Source organism: Eubalaena glacialis, chromosome 9 (genome assembly GCF_028564815.1).
Source record: "Eubalaena glacialis isolate mEubGla1 chromosome 9, mEubGla1.1.hap2.+ XY, whole genome shotgun sequence".
NCBI classification, from domain to species: Eukaryota; Metazoa; Chordata; class Mammalia; order Artiodactyla; family Balaenidae; genus Eubalaena; species Eubalaena glacialis.
This window is the reverse complement of record NC_083724.1, coordinates 116,945,461-116,971,804: the sequence shown is the minus strand read 5'-3', so window position 1 is coordinate 116,971,804 and position 26,344 is coordinate 116,945,461. Positions and strand designations below refer to the sequence as shown.

Sequence of the window (26,344 nt, the reverse complement as noted above, 5' to 3'; positions counted from 1 at the left end):
AAAACTGATGACTAATAAGAACCTGCTGTATAAAAAAAACAAAACAAAACAAAAAACTAATACTAAACTTTCTTTGGATTATTTGTATGGAAATATGTTAATATAAATGCTTCAGACATTACATGAAATTCCTAAAAATCTTATATGTTCTGGTATAATGTTATAAGTCATAATTCTAGTTATTACTTTAAAATGTATATCTCAGAAATAACTAAATTTCCTTGTCAATTGCATTATTATGAACTTTCATCAAATCTTTAACTGTGGTCATTTTTATGTCTTTTGTCATTTACAGGCAGTTCTGGGTGTACTCTGATGCTTTTGCAAAAATGTTCCTATAAAAGGGTTTCATCTTCAAGGAATTCATGGAAAAGACTCTGACAAGTACAGGTTTCTGGTAACTGACTATACTGCTGAATTGAATGAATAAGCATTTTCAGAACTCTAATGGAAAACTGATGAATCCATGAAAGTGCTAACAAAAGATCAAGATGAAAAAAAAAATTAATTACATGGGACTGAGTGAACTGATGAGGATGATTATAATTTTTGTGACTTTGTTTGAATAAAAAAAAATGTTAATAAAAAAAAAAAAGGTAAATGATCTGTAATGTGCTTGGAAGCATCAAAAAGTAAGACGAATTAATGGACAGATCGGATGAATAAATGGAAAGAGACGTCATTAAAAAAAACAACAAAACAATGCATGTATGAAAACGGAATCCTAACATCATCAATTAAATTGTTCCATCATATCTAAGAATGCATGCTACTGTCTATGTAAATTTTTTGTAGTCAATATCCTTTTTTCAAAGCTGAGAACAACTGAATCTTCTTGATGACTTAGGAAAAAACAAAAGTAGGCATTTTCTTTTCGGGTTTGATAATTTAGCCAATTCTCTCGCCATTATCTGTGTATGTGTGGTCGACACATTAACAATTGCTGTCCTGATCATACTGTCTGATTATACTGTCTAATTAATGTTGAATCTAAAATTTTTACTTAATCACAGAGCTTCATATGGTACTAAAAAGTCTACCTCAAGCCCAAGTCACGGCTTCTGGCTTGTCACTTATGACCTGTCTTTGTGGAAATATTAGAATTAACCCCTCAGTGTGCTGGGAAAACTGGACAGCTACATGTAAAAGAATGAAATTAGAACATTCTCTAACACCATACACAAAAATAAACTCAAAATGGATTAAAGAACTAAATGTAAGACCAGATACCATAAAACTCTTGGAGGAAAACATAGGCAGAACACTCTTTGACATAAATCACAGCAATATCTTTTTCGATCCACCTCCTAGAGTAATGAAGATAAAAACAAACTGACACAGCAGTGTAAAGCAACTATATTCCAATTAAAAAAAAAGAAAAACAAAAATAAACAAATGGGACCGAATAAACTTAAAAGTGGAACTTCCCTGGTGGCACAGTTGTTAGGGATCTGCCTGCCAATGCAGGGGACACGGGTTCGATCCCTGGTCCGGGAAGATCCCACGTGCCACGGAGGAACTAAGCCCATGCGCAACAACTACTGAGCCTGCACTCTAGAGCCCGCCACAACTACTGAGCCCACGTGCCACAACTACTGAAGCCCGTGCACCTAGAGCCCGTGCTCCACAACAAGAGAAGCCACTGCAATGAGAAGCCTGCACACTGCAATGAAGAGTAGCCCCCGCTCGCCACAACTAGAGAAAGCCTGTGTGCAGCAACAAAAACCCAATGCAGCCAGAAAAAAAAAAAAAACTTAAAAGCTTTTGCACAGCAAAGGAAACCATAAACAAAATGAAAAGAAAACCCACAGAATGGGAGAAAATATTTGCAAACGAAGCAACTGACAAGGGATTAATCTCCAAAATATACAAACAGATGATGCAGAAAACAAATAACCCAATCAAAAAATGAGCAGAAGATATAAATAGACATTTCTCCAAAGAAGACATACAGATGGCCAAAAAGCACATGAAAAGATGCTCAACATCGCTAATTATTAGAGAAATGCAAATCAAAACTACTGAGGTATCCCCTCACACTGGTCAGAATGGCCATCATCAAAAAGTCTACAAACAATAAATGCTGGAGAGGGTGTGGAGAAAAGGGAACCTTCCTACACTATTGGTGGGAATGTAAATTGATATAGCCACTATGGAAAACAGTACGGAGGTTCCTCAAGAAACTAAAAATAGAACTACCATATGATCCAGCAATCCCACTCCTGGGCATATATCTGGAGAAAACCATACTTCGAAAAGATACATGTACCTCAGTGTTCATTGCAGCACTGTTTACAATAGCCAAGACATGGAAGCAACCTAAAGGTCCATCAATAGGTGAATGGATAAAGAAGATGTGGCACATATGCACAATGGAATACTACTCGGCCATGAAAAGGAATGAAATTGGGTCATTTGTAGAGACGTGGATGGATCTAGAGACTGTCATACAGAGTGAAGTAAGGCAGAAAGAGAAAAACAAATATAGTATATTAACGCATATATGTGGATCCTAGAAAAATGGTACAGATGAACTCGTTTGCTGGGCAGAAATTGAGACACAGATGCAGAGAACAAACGTACGGACGCCAAGGGGGGAAAGTGGCGGGGGTGGGGGTGGGGGTGTGATGAGAGTTGGGAAATTGGGATTGACATGTATACACTGATGTGTATAAAATGAATGAAAAAAGAATGAAATAATGCCTTTTGCAGCAACATGGATGGACCTAGAGATGATCATACTAAGTGAAGTCAGACAGAGAAAGACAAATATCAAATCATATCACTTATATGTGGAATCTAAAAAAATGATACAAATGAACTTATTTACAAAACAGAAACTGACTCACAGACTTAGAAAACAGACTTATGGTTACCAAAGGGAAAGGAGGGGAAGGGATAAATTAGGAGGTTGGGATTAACATATACACACTACTATATATAAAATAGATAATCAGCAAGCACCTACTGTAGAGCACAGGGAACTCTACTCAGTACTCTGTAATAATCTATATGGGAAAAGAATCTGAAAAAGAATAGATATATGTATATGTATAACTAAATCACTTTGCTGTACACCTGAAACTAATACAACACTGTAAATCAAATATACTTCAATTAATTTAAAAAAGGAATTAACCACTTAGGAGTATAAAATAATTTTATGACTCTAGAAAGTTTTATTTTGTAATTATTTTCATATTTCTTTTTTAAGTTGTTTAGAAATGAATAACAAAATATGTTTTCCCCCTCCAAAGGTCTAGCTTTAATATGATATCAATATGTTTTTTCTGGCAGACAAATAGATTATTATTTTAAATAACTCAGTTGATAGGAAGATATCTTTGGAAGCTTTCCTTGTGTACATATACTAGCCCCTGGGAATTAAATACTGGTGTCAGGGCTAGGTTTAGAATTTGACCCAAAATAAGCATGCAAAATGCTTGCACAAAAAGAAAAATCCCTCTGATAAACTGAAAAACATTATAAAATCAGTAACTACCAGTGACATTATCTGTTGTTCTTCTTGGTTATAAGTATTTCTCATTTTATTCAGAGATGTATGGTTTTGTTGATGAAATTGCTGGTGTGCAAACATTTAAAAATTAACCCCCCAAAAGGCAACTGGGGTCACATCTGCCCTATTTTAAAACAGCAGCCTAGATTTTTCTTTTAATATAGAAGGATAATGTATCAAAATATTTCGTGTTCCATCTTGCACAAGAGTGGGGCAAGTTTTCACGCTTTCCTATAGAAAAAGTTGTTAGCATATATTAATGTGCTCCCAGAGTCTTCCTTCAGCTTTCTGAAGCAAACAAGGAGTCCCTTCTGAAACAACCAAGGGATGGGCATTTTTCCCTCACATCCTTACTGGGTACTCTGAAATAGATTTGCTCTCCCAGCTAGAAGTTTGTATGTTAACCATCCCTGATGTTACTTAAACCAAAAAGAACAACAATCACAAACAAACAAAATAGCATAGAAAATACGAGAGCAGAACAACAGCCATTTAAAGATCCAGAGACATACACTCAGGGGTCTGTCTGTGTTATTCCTTAATTACTTCTTACAAAAAGGTTGGAATCTCAGCACTGCCACTTGGGCTGTAATCAGTACAACTCAGGCAACTTACTCTGATTTTATTTTTCCTTATCTATAGAGGTAGGGTAATAATACATAACAAGGTTGTTTGGAAGCTTATATGAAATTATATATGTACAGGAATTTGAGACATGACTGAGGCAAATCAACAAAGAATAATGCAGGTAGACTTAGAAGTTCAATCCAGGAAAGAAAGAAAAAAGGTGACTGAGGTGGACATGTGGTTTATGAAAAGCAACGTGCCTGTTGATGTTTGAACTGTTCTTTGAAGACAAGGCTTTTGTTCTACTTGAGATACAGAAGGACAAAATCAAGGAGAAACAGCTCAGTGCTCCTTGGACTGCTCTGGCCATTACTCCTGGCAGGGCTTCAATACCAATTGAATGTGACGGTAACAGTCATTTAGAAAACAGGAAGGAATAAAAGAGACAATGGAAACAAGATGGGAAAGAAATTAAATTTAAGGCATTCTTTTAAAAATCTGGTTTGCAGAAAACCTCCTTTCAGTCTTTGTCCTGTCTGCTTTCAAGTGGAGTAATTGATGCCTTATCAAGGAGACATCTATTCTCTGTGGAAGCTAATGAAGACATTAGAGTAGATATGGACCAAGACAAGGACTTAGCCAGCTCTTCTAGGGCCTGTTGCAGCATCCTGTGTGAACGTAGATCGGGGCTCTAATTGAAATTCATGTTTATGTGGGTTCATTTTTAAGCAAAGTGTTCTCGGTCTTTGAATTGGCTGCTAGGAAGCTCAGCACCCCCCTCCACCCCATCTTTGCAAGTGTATAAGATTTTAAAACGACTTCCCCTGGTGGTGCAGTCGTTAAGAATCTGCCTGCCAATGCAGGGGACACGGGTTTGAGCCCTGGTCCTGGAAGATCCCACATGCTGTGGAGCAACTAAGCCTGTGTGCCACAACTACTGAGCCTGCGTGCCACAACTACTGAAGCCCACACGCCTAGAGCCTGTACTCCGCAACAAGAGAAGCCACCACAATGAGAAGCCTGCACACTGCAATGAAGAGAAGCCCCCGCTTGCGGCAATTAGAGAAAGCCCGCATGCAGCAACGAAGACCCAATGCGGCCCTAAATAAATAAATAAATTTGTTTAAAAAAAAAAAAACAGGTTTAAAATGAAAAATAAAATAAAAGGGCATTCTAAGCTTCTGCAACAACTTATACCAATCCTTCTGCCCCTGTTCAAGTCTTCTGCCTCAAGTCTCAAGGATTAGCAACTTTCAACTGAGTGAATAAACTAAAATCACTTCATATACTTCACATCACTACCATCCGGTTTTCTCAACTTGAGATCCAGATATAACTGCACATATCAAGTAGTTTGTAACAAGATAGCTGAGACATTAGAAAGGATCATTTACTGTGTAACAAAATTACATGTTTCCTTTCATTGCTATTTCAAAAGTTCCTTGAAGGCCAAGTTTGGCCCTCTGAGGAGAAATAAGAAAACTTCTTTTCATTCTTTTTCAGTCTAAGAAAAGGAAAATTGGTAGATTCACATTTTAAGGATTTTTATAGAAAAAAATAGGTCCTTTAGTACTTAAAAAATTTTTGTCATGGAAGACATGTATATGTACATGGTTCACATTCATTCAACAAACATTATCAATTAAATGCCAGACTCTACACACACACTTCACTGACACTGAATGGTGTTGACTATCTTCTGTAGTTATTTATAAAATGATGTGAACATAAGATACAGACAGGCATGAACAGTAACATAATACACACCACAGGTCTGGATGGAAGCGAAGTCTAGTTGGTGTGAGTGCCCCGCTCCAGAACCCTGAGATGCACTTTACCTGTCGAGACACTGAGCTGCCAGACAGGCAGTTGTCAGAATCTCTTTGATGTGAGTCAGCCAGTTGGAGGCCTCCAATCTACTGAGCCATCGGTCCATGTTATGTGTTTGGTCATTACAAGCTTCCACGAGTTTGATTAAGCTCTCCTGAAGAATGTGATACCTTTCAAAAACAAGAAAAAGTTAAAAAGAAGAAAGAAAACAGAACATAGAACAATGAAGGAAGAAACCAAATCAAAAACTCAGCCTCCAATATATATCCAAGGGCAAAAGCAGCTCAAAATACTATAAAAATATTTACCTTGCTATATAATAACTTATAGGGTTAAAGACTGAAAAACTAATATTTAAACATGATTGTGAAATGCTTAAAATGCCTGCGATGGTAAACTCTTCCTCATCTGAACAGATTAAACCCAGTTTGCATAACTGAATTATCTGACTGAGGAGAGGGCCACAGCACTGCTTTTGTGACAGGTCACAAGACAGCACCACTAACATCTGCGTCCCGTTCCCACAGACTCAACTCTGGACACGTGTACTGCCAGCAGGGATGCCCAAGGCCAGCTCAGATCCCATTGTTTTATTAGCTCCAACTCCCACCCACTCACCCACCCAGAAGCAATTATAAACCACTAATTGCAAGCATAAAGGAGATGATATAGGTAGAGGAAACAAGGTGTGAAAATAAGTGGGTATCAGGGAAATTAAATGTCTAAGTCTTTTTGACTTAGGAAAATATAATTATGCGTAGCATATCTTTTCAGTAAGTTTGGTGACCGCTGATCTACAAGTAGAGGAGCAGACCTCATGGTGATGAAATTACAGAACTAACAGAGAAAAAATGCTATCTGATCAAAACTCACTTCTGAGCATCCACCATAAGTTTTCTGCTTATCTTGTAAAACACAAGGACAGGATATCCAGCCAATTTTTAACTCAAGTTAATATGAAGGTTCGTTTGAAAATTTGTGATTTTTGAACAGCTAAGGGCTCACCCACTCTAAATATCTGCTAATAAGAGTCCAGTACTGTCTCCCGAATCTTTTACCTCTCAATGGACTTATGAATCCGCCTCCACTGGGGATAATGAGCTTCTTGTTCAAAGCCACCTCCTTTGGCTCTAGCTTGCTGAGCTACGTTTAGAGGTCGGGTGTCAATGATGTAGCCACGCTTTCCTGCCCTGAGGGTAGCATTTATCAGCTTCTCATCTTCTTTGCACCGTCTCCCATTTGTGCCAGTGAGTGGCTGACCACTTCGCATAATAACCTACAAGGACAATAGAGTCTAAAATTTAACAGTAGCTGCTTTTTCAAGTTGCTGAAAACAGAAATGAATTAGCTAGATTAAGAGTATCTCAAAAAACAATTCTGTGAAGAGTCATGTACCACAATGTTCATTGCAGCTCTATTTACAATAGCCAGGACATGGAAGCAACCTAAGTGTCCATGGACAGATGAATGGATAAAGAAGATGTGGCACATATATACAATGGAATATTACTCAGCCCTAAACAGAAACGAAATTGAGTTATTTGTAGTGAGGTGGATGGACCTAGAGTCTGTCATACAGACAAAGTAATTCAGAAAGAGAAAAACAAATACTGTATACTAACACATATATATGGAATCTAAAGAAAATGGTCATGAAGAACCTAGGGGCACAACGGGAATAAAGACGCAGACCTACTAGAGAATGGACTTGAGGACGCAGGGAGGGGGAAGGGTAAGCTGGGACGAAGTGAGAGAGTGGCATGGACATATATACACTACCAAATGTAAAACCAATAGCTAGTGGGAAGCAGCGGCATAGCACAGGGAGATCAGCTCGGTGCTTTGTGACCACCTAGAGGGGTGGGATAGGGACAGGTGGGAGGGAGATGCAAGAGGGAGGAGATATGGGGATATATGTATATGTATAGCTGATTCACTTTGTTATATAGCAGAAACTAACACACCATTGTAAAGCAATTATACTCCAATAAAGATGTTTAAAAAAAAAAAATTGTGTGTCACTTCGGAGATGAATTTGATCCTAAAACAAAGAAATGTTTCTATGTATTGACAATAGTTAATCATTGTAAAACAAAAACAAGACTTGCACTTTTACACGATTTTTCTTCCTACTATCTCAAAATACTTTCACATAATAAATTATAGTTCCTCTTTAAGATCAAATATTACAATTCATTTAGTCAGTGAATTAATTATCCAGCAGATCTGGGCCTGTAATTAAGATAATGATAACAGCCTACACACCAGGAAACTTTGGCTTCAACTACATAAACTTAGGGTTGGCAGGTTTTATCAAGAATTATAAAGAGAAAAGGCACCAATGGTAAAATAAAAAAAATTTATGCACTATTATTCTTGTTTTGGGAATCACTTTCAATATCTTGAAAGCTACTTATTTATTCTTTATTCTCCAGTGGCCTTCTTCCAGTATTCCAGGACTTAACCACTTGTCTCCAAAGACCAAAAACTACATACTTTGAAGTCTGCTTTTGAAACTTTTCTCAAGAAATCAGTATCTGTTATACTGATCTATTCCCTGGCGAATGGTTTAGAATTATTTCAAGCTCGTCCCATAATACAGGGGTCCCCAACCCCCAGGCCGCAGACCGGTACCAGCCCACAGCCTGTTAGGAACCGGGCCGCAGAGCAGGAGGTGAGCGGGGGGCGAGCGAGCAAAGCTTCATCTGCCACTACCCATCGCCCGCATTACCGCCTGAACCATCCCCCCACCCTTTCCGTGGAAAAACTGTCTTCCATGAAGAGTCCCTGGTGCCAAAAAGGTTGGGGACCAGTGCCATAATACATGCTGTTATCTTAACTACCTTGAAATTTAACATAAGGAAGGTCATCCAGAGGATGACAATGGCTAACTCTCAGACTGCACTTACCATGTAACTGGACACAATAATATATTTTATGAGTTGTTAAAATGCTTTATGGTGAACCCTAGTGAAGAGAAATACTGCTGAGCAGGCAAGATAGGTGACCTGATTTCTAGAAATCCCTTTATCCTAAATATCTACATTTGACTTACTACCAGGGGAAAAAGGAAAATGGAAGATAGCCATAACTTACCCACTCATTTACTATTGGATTCAAAATGAGAAGCAGAGTTTACTGACAAAGAGAAAATAAGAGGAGAGAAATAAACTTCGAAAATATTTAGGAAACGAACACACAGTGAGCACTTGCCTATTCAATTCCTGACTCCTGTGTTTACTTAAGTTGTGACTAATGACGTGTCACTCTTTTCCCTTTTGAAAATAAAAACGTCTGTTCAATTTACCTTTCACAGGAAAATCTGGTGAGAATAATTAAAATAAAGTATCATACCATGATTCTGGTCAGAGAAATTTATTTTTCTACCTAAGAGTGTTAATTTTAAGTATCAACTAAACATTAGCTCCCTTTGTACTGAGTCCTAAAGATAAACTTCTCTTGGCTTTTCTAAGGTTAAGCAGCATCATGGAAAGAATTCAAAGTCATATCCTGATCACAGAAAACACTCTACTCCTGATTCCCTAAAGCTTAAATAACAGGAAGTCCCAGCAGGAGAGACTAATCACTTCAATGAACAGGTACACAGAAAAGGGGAACATTTCTAAGAACCTCAAACCAAGTCTTCCAGTTGATTAAGCAGCAGTATTTATTGTTCACTTACCATTCCATTTTTTTTATGATAATAGCTGAGTACTGGGAAGCGTCCTCCATGTCGAAACGTAGCTACCTTCCGAAGAGCTTCATCATCGATGGCTTTGGGCACTATGACAATTGGTGGGTAAGAGGGGCAAACAGCAAATTCCTTATTGACATAGCTTAACCTCCATTCACTGGTCTGAAAAACACAAAATACTTCAAAGCTAAGCAAATATCTCAATGTCACAAAATAATCTGAAAACTTTTAAAGGAGCTTAGATATCAATTTTCATACAGTGAAGAAGCCATCTCACAGGAATGTACTAGAAGGATACCTAGCCCATACTCAAATAATTCCACAGAAAAGGAGCTCCTCTCTTCAGAGCCAGCTTCCTACAGTGCTAGGTATCCCTAGTTCCTAGAAAGTTCTTCCTCCTATTGAGCAAAACTTATTGCTCTGTAACTTCCTCTATTGTTTTTTACTGTGATTTCAGTACAAGTTCCCCATTTCACATGACATCTTATGGAATATATGAAAGACAGTTGTTTCTCCCTTAGTCTTCTATTCTCCAAGTTAAATATTTTAAGTATATTCATGAATATCAGGGCCAACATCATCTCATTCATTCTTGTCTTGGTACCATTTACTTTGTTAACGGTACTCTTAAAGTACAGCAACAGGAAGACTAAAACTCCAGATGATGCTTAACCAGAACAGAAGAGAACACTGCTACTACCTACATCAAACCCCTTGCTCATTTCTGTTATTTAAGAAAGGAGAAAAATGAGGAAAGACAGTTAACATCTTTCTTAAAGCAATAACAACTTAATACTAAGAAAGATTATACTTATAAGTCAATGAAATAATTTCAAACTCAGTATGCTAAGAACCAAAAGTACACAATATAAAACTATCAAATGACAACTTATTTCTAACATCAAAAATGAAAATCACTTAAAGACTGTAAAAAGCTTTGCACAGCAAAAAACAAACAAAATTATGTGTATGTAAATTTCAGTATGTTCCTATAAATCAGAGTTGCCCTAACATGCTGGCCATGGCTTGTAGTATCAGGAGGATAAACCAAAGCATGTTTGATAAGTGTATTTTAAAAAAAAAAAGTCCTTTTACAAGATGCAATATCATATTTTTTAATTAAATTTTTTCACTGTTCAAAGTTATTCACATTACTAATTTAAAAGACAGTTTCTAAAAAATTATTTTTAAAAAAGGAAGTTACCTGTTTCCTGCTCACCCATCATCTAATTCCCTTTCCCCAGAAGCAACCATTTTCAACTCTTTCAGTTTTTTTTTGTTTTTTTTTTTTTAATTTTTGGCTGTTTTTCACAATTAGGTATTACTTACTGATTTCCTACTCCAGAGAATGCTATGATTCTTCATTGACCTGCAATGCCACTTCTGTCAAATATTAACTTTCCACACATGTTGGCCTCTCTATTCTGTCCCACTTGTCTAGCTGCAGCAAGTCCATGGCTTTTAGAGTAAGCTTTGTATTTAGTAGGCTAAGCCTCCTAGAATCCTCTTCCCTCCTTCTTGTTCTTCAGAAGAACCTTGGTTCCCCTTGATCCTTTGCTCTTTCATGTAACTTTTATCAACTTCCACTTAAAAACCTACTGGTGTTTTAATAAGATGGCACTGACTTTATAGATTGATTTGGAGACATCTTTATAATATTTAATATCCTTATCTATGAGCACAGTGTCCCTCCACTTTTCAAAGCTTTCTTAATTTTTCAATAAAGTTTTAAAATTCTCTCAATAAACATCTTTCATATCTTTTCTTAGATATACTCCTAGGAACCTTATATTTTTATGGCATTTTAGTTGTATGTCTTCAAAATTGTGTTTGGTGTAGAGAAATGCCTACAATTTCAAGATTCTTTCAGTTTCCTATGTAGAGAAGCATATAATCAACAACTAAGAGCAGGGACTTCCCTGGTGGTCCAATGGTTAAGACTTTGCGCTCCCAATGCAAGGGGGCAGGTTCAACCCCTGATCGGGGAACTAAGATCCCACGTACTGCATGGCCAAAAAAACAACAAAAAAACCCAACTAATAGCAATTTTGCTTCTTTCATTTCAATCTTAATACCTTTTATTTTTCCTTCTTGTCTTCCTGAGCCAGCTAGGAGTAGTGATGGCGGGCATCTTTGTCTCACTCTTGAACTTAAAGGGAATAATGAAAGATTTGCTTTTTGTATATTTTTGTTTTTGTAGCTACCCTGTATCAGATTAAATAAATTCCTTTCAAATCCAACTCTGCTAAGAGCTTTTATCATAAATAGATGTTTAATTTTATCAAATTGTTTTTTTCTCCTCTTCTAATTTTGTTTCACCATGTATGTAATTGTCTTTTCTCTTTGGTTAATTTTGTGATATTCTCTTTGCCTTACTGTTCGATAGCTGAACTCAATACATCTAAGTAAAAACGTCCTTTTGATTATCCTACATGGTGTTTGCTGGGATACCCTTGTGCATCTTTGCAGTCCATACCTTCCCCTCCACACCCAATACTAGGAAATCACTAATCTGCTTTCGGTCACTTTTAGTGTCTTATCTAAGAAATCTTTGCCTAATCGATGGTCATAAAGATCTTCTCCTGTGTTTTCTTCAAGAAATTGTATACCTTTAGCTCTTATGTTTTGGTCTATAATATATTTTGAGTTAATTTTTGTGGATGGAAGTAAAGGTCTAGATCTATCTTTTATCAGTCCAATTGTTCCAATGCCATTAGTTGAAAAAAACTCTCCTTTACCTATAGAGTTGTCTAGGCACCTTTGGCAAAAATTGACCACAAATGGGAGAGTTTATTTCTAGACCCTCTATCCTGTTCCATGGATTTATATATCTATCCTTAAGCCAATATACCACATTCTCTTGATTACTGTAACCTGATAGTAAATTTTGAAATCAAGTAATGTAAATAATTTAGCTATTTTTTTTTCAAAGTTGTTTTGGCTATCCTAGTAACTCTGCAGTTCCATATAAATTACAGGATAATCTTGGCAATTTCTACAAAGACATCTATTGGAATTTTGATAGGAGTTGCATTGAATCAATAAATCAATTTGGAGAGAATTAGCATCTTAATGAGAGGTCAGTAAACTATAGTCCACAAGCCAAATCCAGTCCCCTGCTTGTTTTTGTAAATGCAGGCATACCTCAGAGACATTGCAGGTTTGGTTCCAGACCACTGCAATGAAGTGAATATTGCAACAAAGCGAGTCACAAATTTTTTGCTTTCCCAATGCATGTATAAGTTATGTTTACACTATACTGTAGTCTATTAAGTGTGCAACATCAATATGTCTTAAAAAAATAAAATGTACATACCTTAATTTTAAAATATTTTGTTGCTAAAAAATGCTAACCATCATCTGAGCCTTTAGTAAGTCATAATCTTTCTGCTGGTGGAGGATTTGAAATATTTTCAGAATTACCAAAATGCAACAGAGACACGAAGTAAGCAAACACTGTTGGAAAAATGGCACTGAAAGACTTGCTTGACATAGGATTGCCAAAAACCTTCAATTTGTAAAAAATGCAATATCTGAAAAGCACAATAAGATGAAAACGCAATAAAATGAGGTATGCCTGTAAGATATTATTGGAACACAGCACCACCCATTCATTGATATATTATCTGTTGCTGTTTTCATGCTGTAACAGCAGAGTGGAGCAACTGCAACAAAGATTTCATGACCCACAAAGCCTAAAATATTTACTATTGGGTCCTTTACATAACTCAGCCCATGACTGATCTTAACAATAGTCTTCCAATCTGTGAACATGTGTTTCTCTTTTTATTTAGATGTCCTTTAACTTCTCTCAGCAATGTTTTGTGTTTTTCAGTGTATATATCCTGCCCTTTTGTTAAATTTATTACTAAGTATTTTATTCATTTTAAGATTGCTTATTGCCAGTTAGTTTTTGTACACTTGTATCGAGCAACCTTGCTAAACTTATTAGTTCTAGTTATTTTATTCATTTCTGCTCTTATTTTTATCATTTCATTCTTTCAAGTTACTTTGCTCATTTTTTTTCCCAGTTTCTTAAGTTGGAGCTTAAGTTGGTGATTTTAGACCTTTCTTCTTGTTTTATATTAGCACTTTAACATTATAAGTTTCTCTCTAAACACTGCTTTAGCTATATTCTACAAATTTTGATATTATCATTCAGTTCAAAATATTTCCTAATTTCCTTTCTGATTTCATCTTTGAGTTACAGATTATTTACAAGCATTTTGTTTAATTTAGAAATACTCTGGGTATTCCTCGATACCTTAGTGTTAACTGATTTCTAATATAATTACTTTGTGATCAGGGATTATATTCTGTATGGTTTCAATCCTTTTATTGATATTTATTTAATAGCCCAGCGTATGTTCTCTCTTAGAAAACATACCATGTGCTCTTGCATGTTGTTTATTCTGCAGAAGTTGGGAAGTAGTATTCAATGAATATCAGAGAGTGTTGTTCAGATTCTCTGTCTCTACTTGTTTTGTTGTTGTTTTGTTTTAGTTTAGTTGTTCTATTACTTGCTGAGAGGGCAGTTTAAACAATCTACAATCATCACAGAGTGGCTTATTTCTTCACTTCCATCAATTTTGGCTATCAGGCATAAATATTTATTTTTATATATAAATCATTATGTTGTCCTGATGAATTTTATTATTATGGAATGACCCTCTTTATCTGATAATATTCTGTGTCTTGAAGTGTTTTTTTTAAATCTGGAATTAATAAAGCTACTTCTTTTTTATACTTATTATTTTCATGGCACATTTTCCCCACGCATTTTTCAATCTGTCTCTTTATACTCAAAATGCATCTCTTGTACACAGCAGTATTTGGATCTTGCTTTTTTTTTCTTCTTCTTCTTTTTTTGGCCACACCACGCAGCTTGAGGGATCTCAGTTCCCTGACCAGGGACTGAACCTGAGCCCTCAGCAGTGAAAGCCTTGGAATCCTAACCGCTAGGCCACCAGGGAACTCCCTTGCTTTTTTTCTTCAATTTATTCTGACAATCTCTGCCTTTTAATTGGAGCATTTAGCTCATCAATATTAGATATCGATACAGCTGGATTTTAGTCTAGCATTTATTTTGTTTGCCCCTTCAGTTTTTATTGCTGTTTCTTCTTTCCCACTTTCTTTTGAATTATTTTAATACTTTTTAGAATTGTACTTTAATGTATTAATCTTTTAATTATACCTCTTAACATTTTTAAGAAGTGACTGCTGAGTACAATGGTTCTCAGCTATGGGTGATTTTGCCCCAAGAGAACATCTGTCAATGACTGAAGACTACTGGGGTTGGAGGAGAAGAATGCTACTGGCATCTAATGGCAGGCCAGGGATACTGCCAAACATCCTACAATGCACAGGACAGCTTCTCACAACAAAGAATTATCTAGCCCAAATGTCAACAGTGCCAAGTTTGAGAAACTCTGCTCTAGGGATTATAATATATGTTGTTAATTTAAATATTAGCCCACATTACATAATATGTAAAAACCTTTAAGCTGTATTGGTCTATATCCATTCAGCCACACCACACCCAGTCATTTTTAATGACATAGTTTCCATATGTAATATGTCTACATACACTATAAACACCACAAAGGCAATGCCATAGTTTGTGTTTGTTTTTTTAATAAATTTATTTATTTATTTATTTTTGGCTGCATTGGGTCTTCATTGCTGTGTGTGGGCTCCTCATTGTGGTGGCTTCTCTTGTTGCGGAGCACAGGCTTCCATAGTTGTGGCACGCGGGCTCAGTAGTTGTGGCTCGCAGGCTCTAGAGCGCAGGTTCAGTAGTTGTGGCGCACGGGCTTAGTTGCTCCACGGCATGTGGGATCTTCCCGGACCAGGGCTCGAACGCGTGTCCCCTGCATTGGCAGGCAGATTCTCAACCACTGTGCCACCAGGGAAGCCCCCATTGCCATAGTTTTTGCTTTAAGTAGTCATACATATTTTAAAGACACTAAAAAGAAAAAAAAATAGCTTGTTATAGTTACCTAGAATTTACCATTTCCAGTATTCTTCAATCATTTTGAATATTCAGGATTCCCTCTGGTATTATTTCCCTTCAGTCTGAAGAACTACCTTTAACATTTCTTATAGTGAAGGTCTCTTGGTGACAAATTCTTAGTTTCTTTTTATCTGAAAATGTTGTCTCACATTCCTCCTTGAAAGATACTTTCACCAGATACAGAATTCAGGGTTAGTAGGTTTTACTCCTTTCAACACTTTAAAAGTTTTGTCTTCTAGTCACCATGATTTCTGATGAATAGTCCACGGTCATTTGAATTGTCTCTGTGTATGTAATGTGTTGTTTTTATCTGGCAGCTTTCAAGATCTTCATGTTATCATGGTTCATTGACAGTTTGACTATGATGTGCCTAGCATGATTTTCTTCATACTTATCCTGTTTAGGGCTTGCTGAGTTTTTTGAATTCAGAAAATTCACCAAATTTTTAGTTTCTGAACATTATTTCTTTAAATTTTTTTTCTACCTATTCTGTCTATTCTCTCCTGGATCTGTAATTACACATATACCAGACATTTTGATATTGTTCCACATGTTCCTGAGGCTCTGTTTATTTTTCCATAATTTCTCTTCTCTATTTCTCCAAATAATTTCTATTGCTCTAATTTCAATATTACTGTTTGTCCTCTGTCATTTAGCCTAGTGAATATTTTATTTCGGATATAAATTTTTCAAAAAATGCTGAGTTCCATTTGACTCTTCTTAATGTTTTCTATTTCTCTGCTGAGGTTTCTTTTCTCTCATTTTAAGCATAGTTTCCTTTATGGAAAATTGGGCAGTTTAAACAGCTGCTCGAAAGATCTTGTATGATCATTTGAACATCTGAGTCATCTTGGGGTTGGCAATTGCTGATTGTCTTTTTTTTTTTTTTTGCAAAGAGCCCAGCTTTTTGTGTTACTAAAGAGGTTTAGTTTAGTCAAAAAAACCAAAGCCCATGTCATCATCAGACTCTTCAGATTCTTCTTTCTTTGCTTTCGCTTTCTTCTCCTCAGCTGGGACAGCACTGGTGGAGGGGGCAGGACCTCCTGCTGGGGCAGCAGCAGCTGCTGGGGCAGGTCTACCTGCCCCCACGTTGCAGATGAGGCTCCCAATGTTGACACTGGCCAAAGCCTTTGCAAACAAGCCTGGCCAGAAAGGTTCAACATTTACACCTGCTGCTTTAATGAGGGCATTGATCTTATCCTCCGTGACCATCACCTCATCATCGTGCAGGATGAGGGCCGAGTAGACGCAGGCGAGCTCCGAGACGGAGGCCATGGTGCGGGTGAGTGCTAGGCAGGTGCTGCCAGGAGCAATGCTAGTCACCGGATGAAGTGAGGGCCGCACCCCAACGCAGCCTTAGCTTCCTCGGAAGGACCAAGCACCTCAGCGGCAGCTGAGGAAAGGAAGCTGATTGTCCTTTTTCTTGAGAACGGGTCATAATATCCTGGCTCAACTGTGGACTGTATCCTGGACATTGTGAATGTTATGTTGCGGAAACTGCATTCTATTACACACCTTTGAAGAGTGTTATGGTTCTGTTTTACAAGGAACTAACTTGTTCAGACTTAAACTGCAAACTCTGTAACATTTGAGGTGCACGGCAGCTCAGACCTTAGTTCTGACTGCTCCCAGTCTGTCCCATGCAATCATGGTTCAAGCCAGAGAGTGCAAGGTTTTTAGCATGAGCCACCGTTCTCCTTGCTTGGCCCTGCAATAAACCTTTCTCTGCTCCAAATTCCAACGTTTCAGTTTGTTTGGCCTCCCTGTGTGGTGGGCACACAAACCTGCATTTGGTAACAGTTTTGGTGAGCCAGTCCAGGAGTTCATGCCTATGGCAAGTCGACCATGGCCAGGAGCAGCCCTTTCCCCGAATCCCCAGGAGCTGCCAGAGCTCATTTTGCTCAGGGGAACTCAGAGGGACTCTCCGTGGCAGGCGCTGGCCGCCTCAGCCCAAGTCTGTTTGGAGCCAAGGGACGACCTAAGCTACAGTTCACTTTCGGTGTCGCTTGGGGTTTGATTCAAATGACCCAGGTATTGAACTGAAGAGGGTAGAGGGAAGGGTTTTTTAACTTCCCCTGCACCCCAAGACAGCCTTTCGCAGAGTGTGCAGTGAGTCCCCCTGGTGGCCCAAGAGCCGTGTGGATGAAAGGCTCTTGGTGCTCCAGCCAGGCGTCAGGGCTGTGCCTCTGAGGTGGGAGAGCCAACTTCAGGACACTGGTCCACAAGAGACCTCCCAGCTCCACGTAATATCAAACGGTGAAAATCTCCCAGAGATCTCCATCTCAATGCCAAGACCCAGCTTCATTCAACGACCAGCAAGCTACAGTGCTGGACACCCTATGCCAAACAACTAGCAAGACAGGAACACAACCCCATCCATTAGCAGAGAGGCTGCCTAAAATCATAATAAGGCCACAGACACCCCAAAACACACCACGAGACGTGGACCTGCCCACCAGAAAGACAAGATCCAGCCTCATCCACCAGAACATAGGCACTAGTCCCCTCCACCAGGAAGCCTACACAACCCACTGAATCAACCTTAGCCACTGGGGACAGACACCAAAAACAATGGGAACTACAAACCTGCAGCCTGCAAAAAGGAGACCCCAAACACAGTAAGTTAAGCAAAATGAGAAGACAGAAAAACACACAGAAGATGAAGGAGCAAGGTAAAAACCCACCAGACCTAACAAATGAAGAGGAAATAGGCAGTCTACCTGAAAAAGAATTCAGAATAATGATAGTAAAGATGATCCAAAATCTTGGAAATAGAATAGAGAAAATACAAGAAACGTTTAACAAGGACCTAGAAGAACTAAAGAGCAAACAAACAATGATGAACAACACAATAAATGAAATTAAAAATTCTCTAGAAGGGATCAATAGCAGAATAACTGAGGCAGAAGAATAGATAAGTGACCTGGAAGATAAAATAGTGGAAATAACTACTGCAGAGCAGAATAAAGAAAAAAGAATGAAAAGAATTGAGGACAGTCTCAGAGACCTCTGGGACAACATTAAACACACCAACATTCGAATTATAGAGGTCCCAGAAGAAGAAGAGAAAAAGAAAGGGACTGAGAAAATATTTGAAGAGATTATAGTTGAAAACGTCCCTAATATGGGAAAGGAAATAGTTAATCAAGTCCAGGAAGCACAGAGAGTCCCATACAGGATAAATCCAAGGAGAAACATGCCAAGACACATATAATCAAACTATCAAAAATTAAATACAAAGAAAAAATATTAAAAGCAGCAAGGGAAAAACAACAAATAACACACAAGGGAATCCCCATAAGGTTAACAGCTGACCTTTCAGCAGAAACTCTGCAAGCCAGAAGGGAGTGGCAGGACATATTTAAAGTGATGAAGGAGAAAAACCTACAATGAAGATTACTCTACCCAGCAAGGATCTCATTCAGATTTGACGGAGAAATTAAAATCTTTACAGACAAGCAAAAGCTAAGAGAATTCAGCACCACCAAACCAGCTTTAAAACAAATGCTAAAGGAACGTCTCTAGGCAGGAAACGTTGTGTTGTTCAAGAGAAGGAAAAGACCTACAATAACAAACCCAAAACAATTAAGAAAATGGGAATAGGAACATACATATTGATAATTACCTTAAATGTAAATGGATTAAATGCTCCCACCAAAAGACATAGACTGGCTGAATGGATACAAAAACAAGACCCGTATATATGCTGTCAACAAGAGACCCACTACAGACTGAGGGACACATACAGACTGAAAGTGAGGGGATGGAAAAAGATATTCCATGCAAATGGAAATCAAAAGAAAGCTGGAGTAGCAATTCTCATATCAGACAAAATAGACTTTAAAATAAAGACTATTACAAGAGACAAAGAAGGACACTACATAATGATCAAGAGATCGATCCAAGAAGAAGATATAACAATTGTAAATACTTATGCATCCAACATAGGAGCACCTCAATACATAAGGCAAATAGTAACAGCCATAAAAGGGGAAATCAACAGTAACACAATCATAGTAGGGGACTTTAACACCCCACTTTCACCAATGGACAGATCATCCAAAATGAAAATAAATAAGGAAACACAAGCTTTAAATGATACATTAAACAAGATGGACTTAATTGATATTTATAGGACATTCCATCCAAAAACAACAGAATGCACTTTCTTCTCAAGTGCTCATGGAACATTCTCCAGGATAGATCATATCTTGGGTCACAAATCAAGCCTTGGTAAATTTAAGAAAACTGATATCCTATCAAGTATCTTTTCCGACCACAACGCTATGAGACTAGATATCAATTACAGGAAAAAATCTGTAAAAAAATACAAGCACATGGAGGCTAAACAATACACTACTTAATAAACAAGAGATCACTGAAGAAATCAAAGAGGAAATCAAAAAATACCTAGAAACAAATGACAATGAAAACACGATGACCCAAAACCTATGGGATGCAGCAAAAGCAGTTCTAAGAGGGAAGTTTATAGCAATACAATCCTACCTTAAGAAACAAGAAACATCTCAAATAAACAACCTAACCTTACACCTAAAGCAATTAGAGAAAGAAGAACAAAAAAACCCCAAAGTTAGCAGAAGGAAAGAAATCAAAAAGATCAGATCAGAAATAAATGAAAAAGAAATGAAGGAAACGATAGCAAAGATCAATAAAACTAAAATCTGGTTCTTTGGGAAGATAAACAAAATTGATAAACCATTAGCCAGACTCATCAAGAAAAAAAGGGAGAAGACTCAAATCAATAGAATTAGAAATGAAAAAGGAGAAGTAACAACTGACACTGCAGAAATACAAACGGTCATGAGAGCTCACTACAAGCAACTCTATGCCAATAAAATGGACAACCTGGAAGAAATGGGCAAATTCTTAGAAATGCACAACCTGCCGAGACTGAACCAGGAAGAAATAGAAAATATAAACAGACCAATCACGAGCACTGAAATTGAAACTGTCATTAAAAATCTTCCAACAAACAAAAGCCCAGGACCAGATGGCTTCACAGGCGAATTCTTTCAAACATTTAGAGAAGAGCTAACAACTATCCTTCTCAAACGCTTCCAAAATATAGCAGAGGGAGGAACACTCCCAAACTGATTCCATGAGGCCACCATCACCCTGATACCAAAACCAGACAAAGATGTCACAAAGAAAGAAAACTACAGGCCAATATCACTGATGAACATAGATGCAAAAATCCTCAACAAAATACTAGCAAACAGAATCCAACAGCACATTAAAAGGATCATACACCATGATCAAGTGGGGTTTATCCCAGGAATGCAAGGATTCTTCAATATACACAAATCAATCAATGTGATACACCATATTAACAAATTGAAGGAGAAAAACCACATGATCATCTCAATGCAGAGAAAGCTTTCAACAAAATTCAACATCCATTTATGATAAAAGCCCTGCAGAAAGTAGGCATAGAGGGAACTTTCCTCAACATAATAAAGGTCATATATGACAACCCACAGCCAACATCGTCTTCAATGGTGAAAAACTGAAACCATTTCCACTAAGATCAGGAAAAAGACAAGGCTGCCCACTCTCACCACTATTATTCAACATAGTTTTGGAAGTCATAGCCACAGCAATCAGAGAAGAAAAAGAAATAAAAGGAATCCAAATCAGAAAAGAAGAAGTAAAGCTGTCACTGTTTGCAGATGACATGATACTATACATAGAGAATCCTAAAGATGCTACCAGAAAACTACTAGAGCTAATCAATGAATTTGGTAAAGTAGCAAGACACAAAATTAATGCACAGAAATCTCTAGCATTCCTATATACTAATGATGAAAAATCTGAAAGTGAAATGAAGAAAACACTCCCATTTACCATTGCAACAAAAAGAATAAAATTTCTAGGAATAAACCTACCTAAGGAGACAAAAGACCTGTATGCAGAAAATTATAAGACACTGATGAAAGAAATTAAAGATGATACAAATAGATGGAGAGATATACCATGTTCTTGGATTGGAAGAATCAACATTGTGAAAATGACTCTACTACCCAAAGCAATCTACAGATTCAATGCAATCCCTATCAAACTACCACTGGCATTTTTCACAGAACTAGAACAAAAAATTTCACAATTTGTATGGAAACGCAAAAGACCCCGAATAGACAAAGCAATCTTGAGAAAGAAAAACGGAGCTGGAGCAATCAGGCTCCCTGACTTTAGACTATACTACAAAGCTACAGTAATCAAGACAGTACGGTACTGGCACAAAAACAGAAATATAGATCAATGGAACAGGATGGAAAGCCCAGAGATAAACCCACACACATATGGTCACCTTATCTTTGATAAAGGAGGCAAGAATATACAGTGGAGAAAAGACAGCCTCTTCAATAAGTGGTGCTGGGAAAACTGGACAGGTACATGTAAAAGTATGAAATTAGAACACTCCCTAACACCATACACAAAAATAAACTCAAAATGGATTAAAGACCTAAATGTAAGGCCAGACACTACCAAACTCTTAGAGGAAAACATAGGCAGAACACTCTATGACATAAATCACAGCAAGATCCTTTTTGACCCACCTCCTAGAGAAATGGAAATAAAAACAAAAATAAACAAATGGGACCTAATGAAACTTCAAAGCTTTTGCACAGCAAAGGAAACCATAAACAAGACCAAAAGACAACCCTCAGAATGGCAGAAAATATTTGCAAATGAAGCAACTGACAAAGGATTAATCTCCAAAATGTACAAGCAGCTCATGCAGCTCAATATCAAAAAAACAAACAACCCAATCCAAAAATGGGCAGAAGACCTAAACAGACATTTCTCCAAAGAAGATATACAGACTGCCAACAAACACATGAGAGAATGCTCAACATCATTAATCATTAGAGAAATGCAAATCACAACTACAGTAAGATATCATCTCACACCAGTCAGAATGGCCATCATCAAAAATCTACAAATAATAAATGCTGGAGAGGGTGTGGAGAAACGGGCACCCTCTTGCACTGCTGGTGGGAATGTAAATTGATACAGTGACTATGGAGAACAGTATGGAGGTTCCTTAAAAAACTAAAAATAGAACTACCATACGACCGGGACTTCCCTGGTGGCCCAGGGGTTAAGAATCCGCCTGCCAATGCAGGGGACACGGGTTCGAGCCCTAGTCCGGGAAGATCCCACATGCCGCGGAGCAACTAAGCCCGTGCACCACAACTACTGAGCCTGTGCTCTAGAGCCCACGAGCCACAACTACTGAGCCTGTGTGCCGCAACTACTGTAGCTCGTACACCTAGAGCCTGTGCTCCACAACAAGAGAAGCCACCGCAATGAGAAGCCCACGCACCGCAACAAAGAGTAGCCCCCGCTCGCCGCAACTAGAGAAAGCCCGCGTGCAGCAACGAAGACCCAACACAACCAAAAATAAAAACAAAATAAAATAAATAAATTAAAAAAAAAAAAAAAAAAAAAGAACTACCATACGACCCAGCAATCCCACTACTGGGCATATACCCTGAGAAAACCATAATTCAAAAAGAGACATGTACCACAATGTTCATTGCAGCTCTATTTACAATAGCCAGGACATGGAAGCAACCTAAGTGTCCATCATCGGATGAATGGATAAAGAAGATGTGGCACATATATACAATGGAATATTACTCAGCCATAAAAAGAAACGAAATTGAGTTATTTGTAGTGAGGTGGATAGACTTAGAGTCTGTCATACAGAGTGAAGTAAGTCAGAAAGAGAAAAACAAATACTGTGTGCTAACACATATATATGGAATCTAATAAAAAAAAAAAAGGTCATGAGGAACCTAGGGGCAAGACGGGAATAAAGACACAGACCTAGTAGAGAATGGACTTGAGGATGTGGGTAGGGGGAAGGGTAAGCTGTGACAAAGTGAGAGAGTGGCATGGACATATATACACTACCAAACGTAAACTAGTTAGCTAGTGGGAAGCAGCCGCATAGCACAGGGAGATCAGCTCGGTGCTTTGTGACCACCTAGATGGGTGGGATAGGGAGGGTGGGAGGGAGGGAGATGCAAGAGGGAAGACATATGGGAACATATGTATATGTATAACTGATTCACTTTGTTATAAAGCAGAAACTAACACACCATTGTAAAGCAATTATACTCCAATAAAGATGTTAAAAAAATAAAATAAAGTGTCAGCCAGAGATTCAGGGTTATATACACAATCAAGGTTCCCCTCCTCTGGCTCTCTGGTTCCCCAAGCCCTTCCCCTGGTTCCTCCCACCAGAGAGAAAGTGGGCTTTTCACCAGAATGTTAGCTGTCCTATACCATCAATGCCATAACTTCACTGACCTCAGGACAAGGCCCGCAAAATAGGAAATGCACTCTGTCATTCACTTCCTCTAATTTTGACTCCCCTCTAAAATATGCTGATTTCTGTTCACTTACCAGAGCCTCCAAGTAACAGTTTTCTGTATTTTATTTATAGTTTGTCATTGTATATCTGCAGGAGGTCTTGTCAGATAGAAGCTACTCAACCATTACCTTATCATCATCTTTGTTGTATATAATTTCTGAAGTAGTAGATTGAGGGAGTACAGATATATTATATATGTGTATTTCAGCAAAGTATCTGAAATAATATTTCATGATATCCTAGAATAAAAGCTTGTTAAAAGGGGAGGAGCTCTTAAAGATCATTTGTCCAATACTTTCACTGTGTAGACTTGGAAACTGAGTCCCAGCAAGTCAATCAGCCAACATATCTGGTATGCAACATAAGATATCTTGATAGCTAGTTTTAGTACTCTGTCTTCTCAATACCATACATCTCTTTTGGATATAAGAGAAGAAGGGACTGGCTAATACTATTTAGAAAGTTTTTTAGATGGTCAAAAAACCTTACTCAACGAATACTGATTAAGTGATATATGTCTACCTGGCAGAGAATTCCAATGATATATAGAAGGCCTTATTGTCCTTTTGTCCTATCCTGCATAAATGCACACATTCCTATATTCATTCACTCATCAAATATCTACTGCTTGCCAATCATGTGCTAAGAATACAGTAGATACCCTGAGAAAACCATAATTCAAAAAGAGTCATGTACCACAATGTTCACTGCAGCTCTATTTACAATAGCCAGGACATGGAAGCAACCTAAGTGTCCACTGACAGATGAATGTATAAAGAAGATGTGGCACATATATACAATGGAATATTACTCAGCCATAAAAAGAAACGAAATTGAGTTATTTGTAGTGAGGTGGATAGACTTAGAGTCTGTCATACAGAGTGAAGTAAGTCAGAAAGAGAAAAACAAATACTGTGTGCTAACACATATATATGGAATCTAAAAAAAAAAATGGTTCTGAGGAACCTAGGGGCAGGACAGGAATAAAGACTCAGACGTAGAGAATGGACTTGAGGACACAGGGAGGGGGAAGGGTAAGCTGGGACGAAGTGAGAGAGTGGCATGGACTTATATATACTACCAAACGTAAAATAGATAGCTAGTGGGAAGCAGCTGCATAGCACAAGGAGATCAGCTCAGTGCTTTGTGACCACCTAGAGGGGTGGGATAGGGAGGGTGAGAGGGAGACACAAGAGGGAGGAGATATGGAGATACACATATATGTACAGTTGATTCACTTTGTTATAAAGCAGAAACTAACACACCATTGTAAAGCAATTATACTCCAATAAAGATGTTAAAAAAAAAGAATACAGTAGAGAATAAGAATGACATGTATGTTTCCCACCGTCCTAAAGTTTATATTCTAGCAGCTTGTATCCTAGACCAGAAGAGAGATAATAAACCAACAATGAATAAGAAGCTTTCACATTAGTGACCCCCTCCTACTTGAAGCTCGCTCTTCCCTTGGCTTTTTCCTCCACTCATCCCTTACATGGTTCATCCTTGGCCCCCTACTTACTTTAGATGCTTTCCCTCGGTAATATCAACTTCTCCCCATGGTTCCCACAATGTATACATTGATTACGCTCAATATTTCATTTTTAACACAGATCTCTCATATAAGCTCTAAACTATCTCTTGTACATATTCAATGATATGTACCACACAGGCCCTTTGAATTTGCCATCCCCAAAACTGAACTCACCTCATTCCCTGTCAAACACATTTCTCTTTCTGTCTTTCCCATCTCAATGGTAAAACCTAGATGCCATTGCCTGTTCTACCTCTCACATCCAGGGAGTGGGTCACCAACTCCTCTTAATTCCACTTGCTGACTCTTTCTGCACTATAACCTCTCTGCTACTGGTCCAGCCGTCTTCTTTATATGACTACAGCATCCTCTCAAGCAGTTTCTCAGCATTTTGCAACAGAACTGACTTTCTATAACACAGATCTAATAATTTCATTTCCCCTGGGCCTTGTGGAAATTTTGTCAGCACTTATTTTATTGTATTCAATTACTTAGATAATTATTAGACTTTGAACAATTAGAAGGAAGGGACCATGCTTTGCTTATCTAAAATTTCCATAATCTAGCAATAGTAAGTAAATACCTCAAATCAAGGCATTAAAGATGTTCTCATTAAATTTGTGGATTACAAAATTTGCAGGAATATAAAACAGAAATTCAAATATACAAATTGCTTAAATAATTAGCTAACCCCAAAAGGAAATGCCTACGAGGAAAAAAGTGTTGAATAGGGCTTCCCTGGTGGCGCAGTGGTTGAGAATCTGCCTGCCAATGCAGAGGACACG

At 37.8% G+C, this 26,344-nt stretch overlaps 2 protein-coding genes across 2 annotated transcripts in view; both read right to left on the bottom strand.

Annotated features, from left to right (window-relative positions):
- The window catches only part of MTMR9 (myotubularin related protein 9), a 71,504-nt gene that overhangs the window by 24,803 nt on the left and 20,357 nt on the right, over positions 1 to 26,344 (bottom strand). Inside the window, exons 4-6 of the mRNA XM_061199470.1 lie at positions 9,597 to 9,770; positions 6,973 to 7,190; positions 5,923 to 6,084 (exon numbers count right to left, since the gene is read on the bottom strand). Of these exons, the coding sequence (XP_061055453.1) occupies positions 5,923 to 6,084; positions 6,973 to 7,190; positions 9,597 to 9,770 (554 nt within the window). The remainder of the gene's footprint in view (positions 1 to 5,922; positions 6,085 to 6,972; positions 7,191 to 9,596; positions 9,771 to 26,344) is intronic.
- LOC133097551 (large ribosomal subunit protein P1-like) lies at positions 16,552 to 16,923 on the bottom strand. Its single transcript, XM_061199469.1, has one exon. The coding sequence runs from the start codon at positions 16,894 to 16,896 to the stop codon at positions 16,552 to 16,554; it is 345 nt and encodes a 114-aa protein (XP_061055452.1). The 5' UTR covers positions 16,897 to 16,923.